Source organism: Larimichthys crocea, chromosome VII (genome assembly GCF_000972845.2).
Source record: "Larimichthys crocea isolate SSNF chromosome VII, L_crocea_2.0, whole genome shotgun sequence".
Lineage (NCBI taxonomy): Eukaryota > Metazoa > Chordata > Actinopteri > Sciaenidae > Larimichthys > Larimichthys crocea.
In genome coordinates this window covers 13,640,449-13,658,104 of record NC_040017.1, presented here as the reverse complement: position 1 = coordinate 13,658,104, position 17,656 = coordinate 13,640,449, and the positions used below count along the sequence as shown (strand labels likewise).

Here is a 17,656-nt window from a genome sequence, read left to right as displayed (position 1 = left end):
GCCAATCCAGTGATCCGACCGACTTCTCCACAATCAGCCTGAAATACCCAGGCATAGTTCAACGACAAAACTGTGATACTTCTTGCAACTGTACGTGTTTATTTGACATCTGCTTCTGGCTTGCAGTGTCTGCTGCAAATTAGTGATAGCAAGAAGCTTTCTTTGGTTTGTGTCCATTTGGTTGAGAGACAGTGGTGGTAAAGTGACCTAGAGAGTGAATAAGGAGATGGAGGACCAAACGGACAAACCAAAAAACAAACCAAAAAACAAACCAAAAAACAAACCAAAAAACAACAACAGGGGACTCAGTGTTATTTTCTGATTGTTTTACAGTGGTTATGTTCTGAAGCACAAATCAACAACCCCCATCAACTGATGCAACGCCTGATCTGGTCTGAATATGGTCTTAAAGATACAGGCACAAAAACAGACAAAGAAAAGAAGTACTGCAGCAATGGGCAGCATGAGAAATGTGTTTTTATGAACATCAAAGCATGTAAACATTTGGTAGTGATATAAAGATATGAAAATGAGCTTTTTGTGTTCCCTCTAAGACAACTGCTACATTTAAAATCTTCAATGAAATCTGTAAAATAAATGACTTTTTCTTTGTCTCGTGCTAGCTCTCACATAACTTCAATTTGTCTGCTTGTTTTCCTGCTTATAATAACTCCTCAATTACCATTCTGTATTGTGCACTGGCACAACAGTGCCCATTAACACCACTTCATTAATAAGCATTGGCATTTTAAAGAAAGCTTTAACTTGTCGGATATTATCCTTTTGTTATAATAACATTTACTGGACAACAGCATGGATAATGAAACAACAGTGCGCAGCACAGACGTGTGCATATGACTGACAGCTGAATGTATTACAGATTTCCTCCGGGGATCAGTTCAACCTTTTATCTTAGTCCTTTATTCCTACCTGCCACATGCACACACAAGTGTGTGCACTTAGATCAATCACCAAGCAAAGATTTATCCAGAAAATACTGGTCAGGAATCTGTTCGGGTACAATGTTAAATAGTTGATGAGCTCATCAACACAAACCAATGTGGTACAGTCATTCTACAAATTGAATGTAGGCCACTGTGGTGGTACAGAGCAAGTAAGAGCAGAATGCTACCTGAGGACGCCTTAAGATAGTTGTTACTCTGTTTATTTGTTCACATAATTAAAAAGATCCAGTGTGTAAGATTGAAGAGTATTAGCAGGAATTGGGTACAATATTAATTAGTATGTTTTCTTTGGTGTATAATCACCTGAAAATAAGAATAGTTGTGTTTTCCTTGCCTGAAAATAAGACTTCTATGTCTACAGAGAGAGCAGGTCCTCTTCCACAGAGTCCACCACGTTGAACCGACATTTTTCTACAGTAGCCCAGACACTGATCTAGATACGACCTTTTGCTTTTTATCCAAGTTTTTCCTATATGCTTGTAAGGAAAGGGTGAGGCAAGAGGAAGAGTATTCATTTGATTGCAGTCTGCAACTTCACTGCTAGGTGGCGCTAAATCCCATAGACTAGACCTTTAAATATAATGTGATGTAAATATATGTGATTTTACAAGAGCTCAACATTTGCTAAAATTAAAATTTTGTTTTACTGGATCTTACTATGCATGCTGCACAAACACAAAGAGTAAGAGTTTACTCATTATTTTATTTACAGCCAAGCCTTGAGTGTGACCAATGGATCAACTGACTACCTATAACTCACGTAAAAATAAAGTCTATAAAAAGTCTTGAAATCAATTATCTGAAAATATTATACCTATAGTAAAATAAATAGACATTAGGTGGACAAAATAAGCAATGTGAGCACTTCAGATTCTGGGAAACTGACATTTTTTATCACCATTTTCTGACATTTCATAGATGAACTGGTTAATTAAAAAGTGAGATAGATTAGCAGATAATCCAAACAACCATTACAGTTCCATTTTCAGTAATGAACCACAACAATGAACGATTTCAGTAGCACTCAAACGTAGCTGCCTTACTGCTAAACATGACAGATTTTCCAGCTAGTCCAACCATGCAATTGTCCGTATCTGCTTGTCCCCATTTAAAAAAAAATGTTTATCATCAAATTGATGGACTGTGGGCTGGACAGCAGAGGAGGGCTAATCTGGAAGCTGCCGTCTGTAAGTGTTTCGTTCACAGATCTCTGATGAGCAACTCATTAAGTGGTTCAAACCACATGGGAATGAAGTGCTAGAAAGACAACAGTCTGTTATAGAACCACTGGCTCTCTTTAACATTAAGTGACTCCAGCTTTCTATAGCCTGACAGTTTTACGGCTGCATTGTACAGCCCACCATTCATACACATGAGACTCTGCTCAGCACATGCCAAAAACCACATGCCCCTCCATTGCTTTGCCTCTGGCAGACAGGGGTCACCTTAGACGTTAGAGGATGAAACTGACCTGCCAAATACTTTAGCATCACTTCATTTTTCAAAATAATTATAGTCCTTACTCTCTGCCAGCAATATACTGTAATGTGAATGCCAATCTCTCAAGGATGACCACTGCCTGCATCTTCGACAGATGCTTCTTGACCTCACTAAAGACTCAATGGGTAAAAATCAATATGGCCTCTATGATTTCCACTAGATGTTATAGTCAGATATTTATTTTAGCATAACTTAAATACAAAAATGATCACATCACTCAATATCTAAAACATACACGGAGCAGTGTGCTTCTTCTAGTCTCTGAACTGTACACAGTTTACTTACACAACGCTGCTCCGGTGAGGACCAAGAACAGTAATATCTCAGAAATCCCTTTAGACAGATAAGGGTTTTTTGAATCAAATGGGATTAGTAGTCAATGACTAAAGCAAGTAATCCTCCACCCCGAAAGAGAGATGAAGAGGATTCATTCGCTGATAAGAGTAGTCGTAAGAGAGAAAAATACGCCTTTAGCATTTTGTGTAATCTCGTCTCTTTTGTACTACGTGAGAGTGCATTTAGTTTGTGAGTACAGTGATGCCTTGTCGGGTTGTTATGTTACGCTATGATCAAGACGATTTGCTGCTTTTCTCTTGACTGTTCACAATGTAAAGTAAAAGAGAGTTGGCCTAACAATACATATTGTTTTTGAATAACTTTATTCCGCAAATTAATCATTAATGTCTGTACTGATCTCTACATCACTCACACCAAGATAAATATGTATTTTTAATACTTATTCCGACCTCATGCAAATAAAACTAAGCCTTAAAAAAAGAAAAGAAAGGGACCACATGTTTAAACCTAAAGTGAGGTGTGCAGATGCAGTGAAGGTGAACCAGTGTGCAAGCATTTACGCACGCAGATTAGACGACACACTTCATTTTAGGCTTTTAAAACAAAAAAACACAACACAAGATAAGAGCACTCACATTAGCTCCCCTCTAAAAAAAAAAACACACAGTTGTTTTGTTCATAATGGTGGTTGTAGCCTGGAGGATAGAGCCTTAAGTACGCAGTGCATTTTTTCTATTTACCACCACATCAGTGGTTTAATAGTAGTTTTATCTATCAAGAGTATGGCATGCACTGGCAGTGCGCTGCATTCCTGAGATAGCGAGCAACGCCAAAACAGCAATGGTTGGACAAAAATGGTCACACTCAAACAAGCTTAAGACACCATTTTGAAAAAATCCAACGATTTCTAGATAACAACTCCGAGATGCCATCTTGCCAATTATCACCAGATTAAACCACCGTCTTTATCTCTCTTCAACCGTGAAGCACCACTACCGCCACCATGCAGGGCAGGCAGGCGGGCAGGCAGGAGTCTAAACGCGGGGTCACATAATACGGACGTTTAGCTTAGCTCGCCTGCTAGCCTGGAGAAAAAAAAGACAACAGCTAACCCGCCGTGGCATCCCCCTGCCTGCATCCCTCCGTGTACACGCTGCTCACATTGCTAATTAGCTCGGACTAGCTCGGGTAAAAGGCTAGTAAATGACAATGAGAAAACGCTCACTGTAGGTGAGAGCGGGACTTTACACCGCAACAACAACAACAACAACAATAACAACAGCTGGACGTTGACCAACCGTTTAAACCCGCAACGGTTTAAACGGTTGGTGTCAGTTTGAGCCCGCTATCTGAGCTAGCCTCGTTTAGCTTAGCCCGCTAGTTCCCCCCTCACTGTAGGACAATTGAAGGGATACGGAGGAGGAGGAGGAGGAGGAGGAGGGGGGAGAAAGACAGGGGAGAGAAAAAAACTAACAAGTCGACACATGGACAATCCTGTCCTCCATGGATAATAAACAGCGAGACTTACCAAAGTCACTCGGTCGAACACACGTAAAATAAAAGCAGATTCTCCCGTGTGCGTACGTGCTTTCTTTCTTTCTTTCTTTCTCCCGTGTGTCTGCTCTGCTCTGCTCTGCTCTGCTCTGCCTCAAGTCGGTGCGGACTGGCTCTTGCTACAGCAACGTTTTGTCGGGGGCCAGTGGCGCAGGGAAGACAGCTTTCACCCGAAAGAGAGACGGCCACCGTGTGGGGGATGGGGGATGCACTGCCGGGAGGGAGAGAGAGGGAGAGAGGGAGGGGGGGGGGGGGGGGGGGGGGGGGGGGGGCGATGCAGGGATGCGAGGAGAGAGGAGGAGGAGGAGGAGGGGGGTCGCACCGATAACATACAGAGGCTTTAATAATAGTAACCACATTATAATATTATTAATAATAATAATCATGATGTGCGATGTGCAAGAAAAAGAGCCACACACACACACACACACGGTGTGTTTTGTGCTGTGTGCATTTTGATTTATATTAATGGCCCTACTCTCATTCACTTAATGTAGCAATTGATTTTAAGGGTCAGTGCGAATCGATTATGATAGGCAGAGATGGAGGCAGACGGTATAATTGATAGGCTGTTGTGTAAATCGCATTGTTGGTTCTTTGTTCTTTTTTTTATGTGTTTGCACTTTATTGATTTGTGTGTGTGTGTGTGTGTTCCTGCATATATGTTTAGTAGTATCAGGCGCTTTTATACTCGTAGTGTATCGTCTACAAAGCCCTGCTGTTATGCATCTTTGTAATCGACGTTCTCAGCCATGGAAGTGTGTTATTTGGTCATCAGCAGCACTGTGGTGGTCAAACGCTACTGCAGCATACTTGTAAGTTCACGTTCAATAATTCAGATTCAGTTGGCTTTTTCTTTTTTTCTCTCTCTCTTTTTTTTTTGCGTCATGCATAAGCACGAACACACGTTTATGCTTTACAGAAAGTTGGCGCCATCCAGGGTTGATACATTGCATTGCAGCATAATGACCCTGGAAGCATGCAAACTAGGCATAAACTAGCCCTATAATGCCATTCGTATCACGTTTGCTACATGAGTTTCTGAGACTTCTATCTCATCAGCATGTTCAATACTTGCTTATAAAATCTGTTGTATGTGATCTGATGCACGTATTCTGCCCCATGGTGGACTATCATGCCACTACAGGCAGCTCAAGTTTTGTTTTGGTCATTTCCAACATTTTTTCCGCCCACCACAAAGTGAAATAAAAAAGGCCGTAGAAAGAAAAAATAGGAAAAACTTCAAAACATCTTCTATAATTTCAAAACTGGACAAAATTCTTTTTTTTTTTTAAATTAACGTGAGCCAAAAGTTGCCAAAAGCGCCCACTGTATCAAATGCGATACAAAAAATATCTCATAAACAACATTTTTTGTGGATTTTGTTATAAGGGTTAATAAACATATCAGTTCCAAAAAATCTGAATTTTCTGGCTATTTTTTGATGGGTCAGGTCTTACAGGGCTAGGCACCTTTGCAGTATGCAATAAGGATTCGTTCATGAGGATCTCTACATCACTCACTCAAAGATAAATATTTATTTTAATATTTACTCTGGAAGCCTGCAACATCTAATTAGGCAGCTTTACAGTGTGCAATTATGATTATGTTTCCTTTGTAATGTATATAATGAATGTAGTTTTACTTGAATGCAATGTTTCCTTACTTCTTAGTCCTACTTTTGTGCTTTACCATGTGAATTTACCACATATTTTTCATATTTTATTTTGCTATATTTTATAATATGTTTTTACCTCTAATTTGATTGCATTGTATTTTACCCTTTATGTGTAGTGCTTTTACACAATCTGTGCTCTTAACACTGAGCTGATCGTATTGTTAACCCTGTGTTAACTGCACATGACAAATAAACCTGAAAACTTGATGCAACATGATTGCATTGACATGAGTGCATTTAACTTTAATGTATTTCAGACTATTGCATTAAACCATAGATACGGATTAAGCTCAGTGGGCGAGTTATCCAGGATCCAGTCTGTGAATGAGACAGAACTACACTTCCCAGCAGACATTGCGGCTTCTTCTACCGCAAACAAAGAACGGTATACACGGTCACAACACAAAGGCTTTTATAGACGAGTTAAATATCTCATCATTAGCACATTCACAGCAATAATAACGTTAACAACAAGTATATAGAAAAAATTAAATATAATAAAATAAAATGCGCGCGTCCTCGCGTGATTTCACACTTCCGGAAGTTAGAGTGACACGAGCGAGAGAGCTGTCCGAGGTGCTGACACTGTGAGTACTGCTTCAGACTACCTACCTGTACATGCCACATGTATTCCTGTTACTGATGCATGGGTGAGTTTTAACAGCGAGACATTAGCTCAGGTAAGTGTCATGTGTTTATTTTGAGCTGAATATTTATGTGACTGTGTCAGACACAGACCAAGCTCTTTCCTTAAACTGTTCTCAGCAGTATTGCACTTGCATGCTTTAGTGTCTGTGACAGATGAAGATATGCATTCCCTTTTCTTACCTCTGCTCACCTCTCTGTGCTCACACACATTCACTGCCACTATGTGTGAACAGTCTCACGCTCACTATGAAAATGCATTAGGACCTCTGATTTATTTCCTTTTTTTTAATATCAGAATTTGGGAAAATGGATGAACCTCAAGAGTCATCGCCCTGTATGACCAACGCCCACAACCCCAGCAGCAGCAGATGCAGCAGCCCACCCAGCAGTAAACCTGGCACTGCTCCACAATGCAACGGGGTCCCAGAGTGCAGGACCCTGCTGCGGATGTCTGAGTCACACGGACTCCAGCTGCTGTCCGTGCTCAGATCATTCAGGGAACAAGGCTTGATGTTGGACTTCACCATTAAGGTCCAGGAACGCAGTTTTCCTTGTCATCGCTGCGTCCTTGCTGCATGCAGTGATTTCTTCAGGTATTCTATCTATCTATCTATCTATCTATCTATCTATCTATCTATCTAATTAATTAATATGTGTAACTGCTCTGTGTTTAGGGCCATGTTTGAGGTGGATATGCGAGAGCGTGATGATGGTTCGGTGACTCTGGGTAACCAGTGTCCGGTGGCGGTGGGTTCTTTCCTGGACTTTGCCTATTCTGGAGAGACACTTATCACTGACAGCAATGTAGATGTGCTGTTTCAGCTCGCCTCCTTTTTGCAGGTAGAAAGACATTCCGACAAGAAATCCTCAATTCTACAAGATGCACACAATTTACAGTTTAGCTCTCTCAGATTTTTTTCACAAATTTGAATTTTGGGCTGATCACAATAAAAAGAAATTCTAAAATGTGCAGTTTATCTTTTATAATGACATTTTTAGTCATTTATTAGGCACTGAATTATGGCTATTAAGTCATGACCCACCCTACTACCCTACTCTCACTGTGATTGGCTTACTCTGATATTCCAACAAAGACAACAAGTGCTAGCACTATTCTTTCTTTCTTCGTTTTGTTAAACATATAGTAACTCATACATAGTTTTGGCCACGTTTGTTCCATAACCAACACCTCCTCACCTGTTGTTAGGTGTTACTATACAAATTTACTAAACTATACAAATGTCAGTGACGCATCACAGTAGAAAAAAATAAACAGGCGTAAATAATTAAATTCACAATGGCTGAATTCATTTTAGCTGCTTCAGTTTCAGGCTCCCGGTATCGTGCCTCCTGACTCACTCTTATGCCGTCATGACTTACTGTGACATTTGAATAGAACAGAGACACCCTTAATGATTTTAGTAACATTGTGCTTTTCTCATTATGAAGAATCAAAATTTCTGCCACTCACCTATGGCACACCCACACAAGCGTCTTTACCTCTCTGACTAATTAGACAGCTCCTCACGACTGTGTGGGCATGCACAGACTTCGTTAGCATTTATAGCACCTGTTAGCAGTGGAGAGCTCACACCTTTGCTTTTTAGTATAGTGAATTAAAGATTAATAAGATAGAGTGAAACAGCATAACTAAACACGGTTTATTTTATATAGGTAGAGAAAGCCTCATTGTGGGCAGCAAACAGGTGTGATGTGAAATTACATACGTTTTAGCTAGTTTTTATAAGGTCATAACATAGTTATAGCTAATATATTTCACAAATCTTGTACTACTGCAACAAAATCAATATAAATTATGTCAATTTCATGTTTCTGTTTTTGGAATTATCCAATTTTGTCTCATCTACACAGCATGATTTTGGGTGATAGGAAAAGTGCTAAATCAACCTTGCAATAAGCAACCAGTACTTATGCTTTGTATGCCTTAGATTTGTGGTTCCCAACCTTTTCATGTGTGTGGACCCCTAATCAACCATAAAAATGTTCATGGACTCTCTGGATCTGTCCTGGGCTTTCTTTTTAATCTAGTGCAAAAAAATCTTAGACAAGGCGGAGATTAAAAACTGTACCAAACACCTTTAATTCACCCTACATGAACTTTGGTGACAACATGTAATTCAACTTTAATTTCAACCCAAGCAGAGGTCTGATCAGTTAAGTGAAAACGCTGGTGTGGGTTTAGAGTGCCTTCATTCAGTTAGATTAACAATCAAACAGTCAGATTATTATGAAGGAATAATATAGTTAAAGACATAGTTGCTTAATACCATACTCATCTGTAAGTTGCTGTTTTTAAAAATACGTACTGTATGTTGTTTTTGTGTCCCCAGGTGCCAGTCCTGTCCCGAGCGTGCAGCGACTTCCTCATAGGAACCATGGATCTTTCTAACTGTCTGTCCCTCCTCTCTCTCGCTGAGGGCTACGGCTCGGCCCCCCTCATCCGAAGTGCCAACGAGTTTGTGATTCAGAACTTCTCTGACCTTTCCAAAACACAGGACTTTCTGGATATGCAGGTGCTGCTTAATAACCAAAAAAGATAAGCACGTACTTTCATAAGAGAATCCGAGATTTATATACTGATAAATGTAACTTATTTGTTAATAAATGCGCATGTTCTTTTAATTTATTAGTTTATACCTTGGCTATAAATGAGGGATGATGTAGAGGGTACATTCCGACTTTATCCTGTTTTCCAGATCCAAATCATATTCCACAGCCAACAAACTGTAACTTATTATTAAAAAACTTTTCTTGATTTATAACACATCATATGATTATATCTATGTTGAAATAGAAGGTTGAGAAAATAAAACTGCTGTTTAAAAATAGTCTTATAGCAACACCATTTGTCAAAATGCTTCAGCAGTCTTAGCCTCTCAGGGAAAAAAAAGATTTTATTTTTTTTTACATGATTTAGCTGTGAGATATCAGGGAATATTTTTGTATTTGACAAAAGGTTTCAAGAATGATTTCATCAAGTTATCAGATTAAAATGGGGCCTCATTTATGTTAAATTTTGACCAGAGTTTGGCATAATCCCCCCCGAAAATGTTGATTTTGAGTAAAAAGTACTATTTTCCTAACCTACACACAGGGCATAGTATCGTTCCCATAAATACACGAAGATATACAAAAATTGTTACGTCTTGCCCTGAAGGTCATGCATGGTGCCTTTTATTTCCAAAAGGCTTCTGCTGTGTAAAAATAGTAAGAATGGTGTAAAAAGTAAAAGATTTGGGGGACTATATAGTATTAACCATTTCCTTTATTTCTTCTAGTTGAATGTGTTGGAAGCATGCCTAAGGTCAGATGCTCTAAACGTGCCCAGTGAGGAGGCCGTGGTGATGTCACTTCTTAGATGGATCCGTCACGATCTCCCAGGAAGAGAAAAACTGTTGCCGGGCTTGTTATCTCTAACCAGACTCCACCATCTACCCGCACTAAAGGTAACAGATTTTGGATTTCATTCAGTTTCTTGTGATGCCTTGTGATTGTCTCACCCTTCCCATATTACCCCTTTCCTCTCTCAGACTCTGCATGATTCAGACACTCTCCTCAGCAAAAGTGAGTCCTGTCTCGCCCTGCTCTCAGAGGCTCAGAGCCGACAGGATCAGTATAGCGGCCTGCTCACTGATGCCAGGCCGGCCACCACACAGAGCTACATCTACATCCACAAGACGGAGGAGAACGGAGAGATACGCCACACTTTCTGCTACTGTCTGGAAACAGACCAATGGAAAGAGCTGGGAACAGGGCAGGGAGAGGGGACAGCCACAATACCAGACCTACCGGGATCCTGCCTTACCAGCTACGCTGAGAAGGTATGTTTTGGGCTTGAACTGAGTCCTAAAATTAGGCAACTTGTGAGCAAGTTATAACCTTGGTGTGGGGATGGGCTGTGAGCAGTGCAACCAGAAAGTTAGTTTTCGTTCCCAGATTGTTTGTAGAAGTGTTGAAGTGTTGTAATGTTGTAATGACTCATATAACTACATATGTTTTTTATTATGTTCCTTCACCGCCTTCTCATCTTTCCACTGGATCTAAGATGTTTGTGACAGGCGGTTGCCGGGGGAACTGTTGCCGGGCCATACGTCTCCACGTGGCCGAGCCGTTCCATGATGCCACGGACGAGGTTTGGTGCTTCTGTCCTGTGACCCTAACCTGCACACCTGCACCAGCCATGCTGAAACCCAGAACCACACACACAGCTGTGACCTGCCTGGACCGACTGTATGTAATTGGAGGACGGACCAAGGGGTCCAGAGGTGGAGCTCCCAGTCTTTTGGAGGTAACAGGAGCTCCTTTAATTATATATGTTTGATGATGTCCTTTCATTATGTGAATACAAATTCTGTTCTTTTCTTTCCTGTGTTGGAGGTGGAGTATTATAACCCACAGACCAAGACCTGGTGCGCAGCCAGCCCCTTGCCCACTGCCATCTTCTACCCTGAGGCCAGTGCTTGTGGCAGTGTCATTTATACTCTGGGATCAGAGGTGGAGCTCACAGACTCCTTTAACCCCTCACTGGACTGCTTCTACTGCTATGATGCCCAGAAGGACCAGTGGAGCCGCCTGATGGCAGAGTTTGGCCAGTTCTTCCATGCGACACTGGTCAAAGCAGTGTCGGTTAATAACACTCTGCACCTCTGTGACCTGTCCACTTATAAGGTGAGCCAGCAGATTAATGAATCAGACTCAGATAAATTCATTGCAGTGTCTTATAAAGGGATTATATAGTTTAAATAGTTAAACAGAGAGTTCAAAGTGTGCCTTTTTCCTCTCCAGGTCTACAGTTTTTGTCCAGAGACCTGTGTGTGGAAGGGTGAAGGGTCATTTGAGTGTGCCGGGTTCAATGCTGGTGCGGTGGGTATGAGAGACAGAATCTACATCCTGGGTGGAGACTATTCACCTGATGAGATCACTGACGAAGTTCAGGTAGGACAAAGCTCTTTATCCATAGAAGCAGTTACTGACTAAACTTTACCCACTTCCAAGGTGCATGGAGAAGGAAAAAAAAGTCTGAAGAGGTCAAAACTCCTTTACTTTATCGTGAAACCAGCGCATTTTAGCATGTGGCTGAATGTGTTGGTCTAACAATAAAGTTGTTCTCTCTACTACAAGTGTTGCTGGAGTCTGCTTCAAGATTAATAATAAATCTTTCTCTAGTCTGTTGCAGGTGTTTACGTGGTGCATGTTTTACATTAGTGTTCAGTGCCATCACGCTAAGGGAGCATAAGCTAATGTAACATTGTAATAAGAGAGGAAACTAACTGTTTTACAAACAAGTAAAAAGCCAGAAAAGGAGCGAGTGTTTAAAACATCTCAACTCTTCTGTATTCTCCTTACATTTTTTTGTTTTAAACTGAGACTATCTCACATGCCAACAAGCTTGTGTTCATAGTGATTGTTTCTTGAGCTAAAAGTGAAAGTCATCTGGCGTGTTGACAAGTCCTGGACAAAGTGATCAATAACTCACCAGAGAAACATTGGCATCAAAATGATCCCACTGCACAAGATACAAATTGCAATGTTGAGTATTTCTAATTAAATTTGAAATTTGAAAATTAAATTGGAAAAACATAAATGTTGCACTGCGCATGTACAGCTGTGTATTATTCATATTATATGAATATATATATATATACATATATATATATATATATATATATATATAATCTTACTGACATTACACATAATTTTTAATCAAAGTATTGAAAATCAAATCAATTTCAAAATCAATAAAGAGGTCTCAATTCAAGTATGAATAATTAATAAAGTATCAATAAAGAAGATGGATGAATGAGAGAAGATAAATGTAGGTGTCCAGTGTCATGCCTAGAGGAGGGAGAGATGGGAGAGGTATGTGCAGGATTAATTAAGTTCTCGCACAGTTTGGGAGCCAAAGGTGGTACATGGAGCACCGCGGTTAGGGTTAGAGAGGATAAAGGGATGGATGAGAGGAAAATTGGGTGTGAACATAAATTGGCAAATGCAGTGATGAAGTGGAAATATAAACGGATGAAGAGAAAGGGGAAGGAAGGGAGGGAGGGACAAACATGAAAGGATCGGTTAACCAAGTGATTAGAGGTGTGGTTGACTCATTGGATAAATTTTTTACTCAGGGTGTGTTCATTTATTCTTTGTATTTGGAGGCAGGGGGTGTTCATCGACTAAGATCTGTGTGTTTTCTCGTGACCTGTCCAGGTGTACTACAGTGGGAGGAGCCAATGGGAGGAAGTGGCTCCAATGCCGAGAGCGCTCACTGAGTTCCACTGCCAGCTCATCAGCTTCAACAGATACAGAGACCCATGGGGTGACACAGCATGATACACAGCAGACACACAAACACATGATCACATGTGAGCGGATGTACATGTGTGTCACATGTGTCACTGATGTAAGCAAGTACCCGAGAGCCTCCTCTGTGCATGACGGACAGCCGACAGACTAACAACCTGAAGAGAGAATGACAGTCTTGAACTAACTCCACATCTCTCACAGATCATCATAACACGAGAGCACCTGAGCCAAATGATTTATTTATTTTTTTATTTAAAGATTTGATGCTTAACTTTGTATGTGTTACGCAACTGCTGCCATAGGACCTTTCTTGTGTCAATCATAATGTGGTTCCTCCCATGGAGGAACCCTATTGGGAAGAAGACTATTTTAGAGATCCTATTTTAGTACCTGAATATTTATTTCTGCTTATTATATTTTAAAAGGAGAATTCACCCAAGGAAGAGCACACAGTATCTGTAAATCATATCAGCTCTCCTACAGCTAGAATATAAATAAGATGACTTTGTTATGTAACACTTCTGAGGCTCCATTTACAGGCATTTAGGGATTTTACAGCCTGAACAGATCAAATTATTTTTTACTGGCAACATTACACAAAATATTTCATAAGTCTCTATACTATGTCTACTTTGCCATGTAAGAAAACCTCATGAGATCAACGAATGGTTGACTATTTCAACTAAATGTGCTTTGTTTGATAGTGTAAATTAGAAAACACACATTATTTTGTAATATTTTCAGGAATTGGCCCAATATGTGGGTCTCATATAACATCAGTGGGTCTTTTCTATATTATTTTCTTTCCTTTCTAGCTGACGGAGACCTGCTCATATATATATTACACTATTTAAAACTCAACTATCTGGGTGGATTTTCACTTTAAACTACTTGCCTTTATTCTGCTTTTGTCCTCTCATGATTACATATACTGCAATTCTACATGTGACCAATAGATAGATCATCTGAGTATCTTCAGTAGCTGCTTGTTTGGAGGAAATGTGTAACTTTACGTGTACCTGCGTATCATAGAGAAACACTCAGCTGCAGCTTCAACGAATACAGTAACTTAAAGTTTCAGAAACCGGGACGAGACAAACATGGACTTCATGGTGTTAATCATGAATGTATAATAAGAAAAAGAATCACAACAAAGGAAAGACTGTTTAATGGCAAGAAGTGAACATAAACATAATGCTTCATTATATGTGTTGATGTCTTCTTCTAGTATCTGCGTTTGACACATTCATCACTACAAAACAGAACAATAGACACAACAGCATGGATGACTTGGGCTACTGTTTATAGCGACATTACATTGTTTTCTAGCCCACACCTTAAAGGTTTCCACAGTGAAGAAGTAGAGCCTCAAGTTCATTTATTTTATTCACCCTCCCATCTCTACTGTGAGTTCCCCTATAGCTCTTGCCAGAAATTCAAGGCCACGTTCAAAAAACATCTCAGAATACAAATACGGACTCATTCGTCATTGACAGCATGCTCACCCGGCTGTGGCAATCACATGTTTTTTTGACCTCAGAAGAATACTAGAGCTCTGGATCAGACCAGTAACCACACAGTAAAAGAATGAAAAGATGTAAACGCTGTGTCTGAACACGAATCAATCAGCAACAAAGTCCTGTAGCAACCATGCTGCCTTCCCTCCACGCATATCTCTCCGTCTCCTCGGCCTCTCGTTCATCTCTTTTCTGTTGTTGCTCCATGGTTCAGTCCTGGTATGTTTTCACCAGCAGCCACATCAGCAGCACGGTGATTAAGACGATCATGAAGTTGAGGAACAGCTCCTTCGCTGAGCGGTCCATGGTGGGATCTCAGATGGGACGGAGAGAACAGGAGACGATCGGAGGGGAGTGCTGAGGAGCAGAGGAGGAAGGATGAAGAGGTGTGGCTCCTTTTTGGCTTAGTGTCCTGGACCTGAGAGGTGTGCAATGGAAGATATGATTGCTAGAAATACAGGAATGATCAAGGCAAATAAGATGGCATGTAAAAATACAAGCGTGTCTTCAGTGTCACATGTGCTGTGTTTGTGCCTTTTGTTATCATAGATTAGAGGGATCAGTCAAGTCATTACATCTGTTCACAGTTACATCATTCAACAGGGAGAGAGGGCACAATATCCTCTCATACGCATTCAGGACATGAATACACACACCCACAAAGCACACATAACAATACACCAATGCACACAAGATTGGGTTACAAAGTAAAGATCACACTTTGAAATTATTTCATAACATTTCTTAGTTATCAGTTGCAGGATTACGTTATTCAGGGTGATAACAACAACAACATCAGACGTGGGCACTGAGCTGTTACCTTTCCTCTTTTGCCGCTGATCTCACAGTGAGCAGGAAGAGGAGAAAGCAGATGTTCTTATGTGTTCCAGCAGTGCGGCGTTTCTTAAATTCTGACGGCGTGTCTCCTTGTTACTGGAAACTTCTCTATCGTGGCACTTTTTTCCCTGCAGCATCTATTAGCAGCTGATCTTCTTTGTGTTGTCCAGCTTTCTGTGGTCACCAGGGGCAGGGCCTGCTCCTAAAGTAGGCATCCTCGACGGACCGCCCATGTTTCGCATACACACAGACTGATGTCACACGCCGAATAAACAACCAGTAGAGTGTGTTATTTTCCACAATCTTCTCTACTGGAGTGTTTCCCATTTACAACCATACAGAGCCTCTCTCTCTCACACACACACACACACATACACACACACACACACAACAGGGGGGGGACTCAGGGTTATTTATAAAACATTATTGCAGATACTAGGTGGATTACAGTTGTTCCAATACACAATACACACATCTTCTGATAGATACAGGAAACTGTAATAGTACCACTGAGTATCTGGGTAGAAGACATGCACAGGGGAAAAGAAGAATAACAGATCAACCTCTTCAAAAGTGAGGCATGTGGGTTTAAATCCTGCAGACGCCACAATCCATCATGCTGTCAGGAAATGTTACCTCTTCCCATTGTTATTTAGTGTGATGAGATATATATACAGCCCTTTCTGACACTGCACTTCAGTTACTTTCAGTATTCTCCCCGGCTGCTGGATGACAGTCATGGAAGACAATAAAACAATGCATAGTTTTATGTAGTGGCTGGCATCCTTCCTAAATGGGTTTCTCTTAACTGATGGATCAACAAACAGTCAGGCTAAATCTGAGCTCCCCTCGGTGAAGTGCAGACAGGCTAATGGGCCAGGGCTAAACAGGCACCAATACCTAACACCACTGGGAACAGTAGGTTATGATTTTTTATAGCTCTCATTTTGGAAAATCTGAAACTTGTACCTGTAAAAGTTTTCTTGACCTACTAGCTTGTACCAATCAATCTATCTGTATACTTCAAGAAATGGTTTGACGTTTTGGGAACTATGCCAAAGATAGATGAGAAACAGTGCCAAAGAGTTAGATGAGATGAGATGATTGATATCACTGTCATATTTATACCGTGACTATAAAGTCACAGCTAGCAGCTGTTTAGTCAGCATAAAGACTGGTAATAGAGAGAAACAACTAGCCTGGCTCTGTCCAAAGGTAACAGAATCAACCTATGAGCAACTTGTTCAATCAAAAACTCAACATTTTACAGGTTGTTATGTAGCCTACCAGAATATTTCTTGGATGGATGTGGTGACTTCCTCGAGTCCTGAGATCAGTAACCAGTGAGTAACGACTCCCAGAAGTCACTGCCCCCGGCCAAGAAATAGTCCTTGTAATTTTTATACATCTTCTGTTGTACTGTCAAAACCACAGGTTGTCATTTTTGATTGGTTGCCATTCTCAAACAGGTGGGTCTTATGTAACAGATGACCTGAGTGTGAAAGTAGAAGAAGAAGAAGAAGAAGAAGAAGAAGAAGAAGAAGAGAGGAGAGCAACCCTTTCTGTGGACGATGACTAATAACCCTCATCCCTGAAGTAGCTTTATTAAGTCCATGTGCATGGTTGTCAACACAGGAGGAGGACCCACCTGAGCAGGGTTGGCTCAACCACGGAGTCAAGTGGACAACAATGGAGTGGAGCGATGGCAAAAAGCTATCCAAGTTCACCTTCACCAGCATCTCCAGTAAAGCCTGCATCCTTTTCTGGTTGAGTGAGGACCAGGACATTTAGGGGGTCTCTTCTGGTCACTGAGCTCAGTGGAAATTAAACAAATATTACCAGCACTATACCTGTGCCATGAAAGTATTGATTGAACGAACAAGATATAATGTCTTAATTTACTATTTGTGCTAAGCTAAGCTAACTGGCTGCTGGCTTTTGGCCTTTTATATTTACAGTACAGTCACGAGATCAATCCCCTCATCTAACACAAGCATATCTGCCAAAACTATTCCTTTAAATAGTAATAATAATTTTATTCTCTCTCTCTCTTGTGGTTGTGCACACCCATTGTTTTCTTTTAAATTCTTCCTCCCCTATGCTATGCAGGCGCTAAGAAAAGGATTTTTGACAGCTCACCAGAGCTCGCCACTCAGCTCATCTAACACTTGACAGCTGCTTACAACGGTGTTATCTCTGAACCAATGTTAAACCCCCTTTGACACACACACCTTCCCTTCGTACACACAAAAAGGGTCACGGCAGGACAAAGTGTGTATGAGCACAGCTCCCTTAAACTTTTCCATCACAGGATTCCAAGGTCATTCCCGGAGGATTTA

The 17,656-nt window shown here is 40.7% G+C and overlaps 3 protein-coding genes across 7 annotated transcripts in view; 1 reads left to right on the top strand and 2 right to left on the bottom strand.

Moving 5' to 3' along the window:
- Positions 1-4,551, bottom strand: part of fam168a (family with sequence similarity 168 member A) — a 29,349-nt gene extending 24,798 nt beyond the window's left edge. For both annotated transcript variants that reach the window (XM_010742815.3, XM_019260983.2), the window contains exon 1: positions 4,291-4,551. The gene's annotated coding sequence lies outside the window, so the exon portion shown is untranslated. The remainder of the gene's footprint in view (positions 1-4,290) is intronic.
- Positions 4,552-6,500: 1,949 nt separating this feature from the next.
- On the top strand, positions 6,501-13,196 carry kbtbd3 (kelch repeat and BTB (POZ) domain containing 3). Of its 3 annotated transcripts, none has more exons than XM_019260978.2 (10): positions 6,501-6,581; positions 6,938-7,235; positions 7,317-7,482; positions 8,994-9,176; positions 9,942-10,109; positions 10,194-10,484; positions 10,709-10,951; positions 11,038-11,331; positions 11,449-11,598; positions 12,868-13,196. In XM_019260978.2, exons 2-10 carry the CDS (start codon positions 6,949-6,951, stop codon positions 12,988-12,990), a joined length of 1,905 nt encoding a protein of 634 aa, XP_019116523.1. In that variant the 5' UTR covers positions 6,501-6,581; positions 6,938-6,948; the 3' UTR covers positions 12,991-13,196. The 3 variants fall into 3 exon arrangements, with proteins under 3 accessions (XP_019116523.1, XP_010741129.2, XP_019116522.1); XM_010742827.3 differs by having other exon boundaries at positions 6,544-6,674; positions 11,041-11,331; XM_019260977.2 differs by having other exon boundaries at positions 6,544-6,674.
- Positions 13,197-14,108: 912 nt separating this feature from the next.
- sln (sarcolipin) lies at positions 14,109-16,620 on the bottom strand. 2 transcript variants are annotated; one of them, XR_002042063.2, is made up of 3 exons: positions 16,605-16,620; positions 15,301-15,568; positions 14,786-14,898 (listed from the first exon to the last, which is right to left on the bottom strand). XR_002042063.2 is itself a non-coding variant. In XM_010742816.3 (2 exons), the coding sequence occupies exon 2, from the start codon at positions 14,784-14,786 to the stop codon at positions 14,691-14,693; it is 96 nt and encodes a 31-aa protein (XP_010741118.1). In that variant the 5' UTR covers positions 14,787-14,898; positions 15,301-15,654; the 3' UTR covers positions 14,109-14,690. The 2 variants fall into 2 exon arrangements, 1 of the variants encoding a protein (XP_010741118.1); XM_010742816.3 differs by lacking the exon at positions 16,605-16,620 and having other exon boundaries at positions 14,109-14,898; positions 15,301-15,654.
- Positions 16,621-17,656: the final 1,036 nt, after the last annotated feature.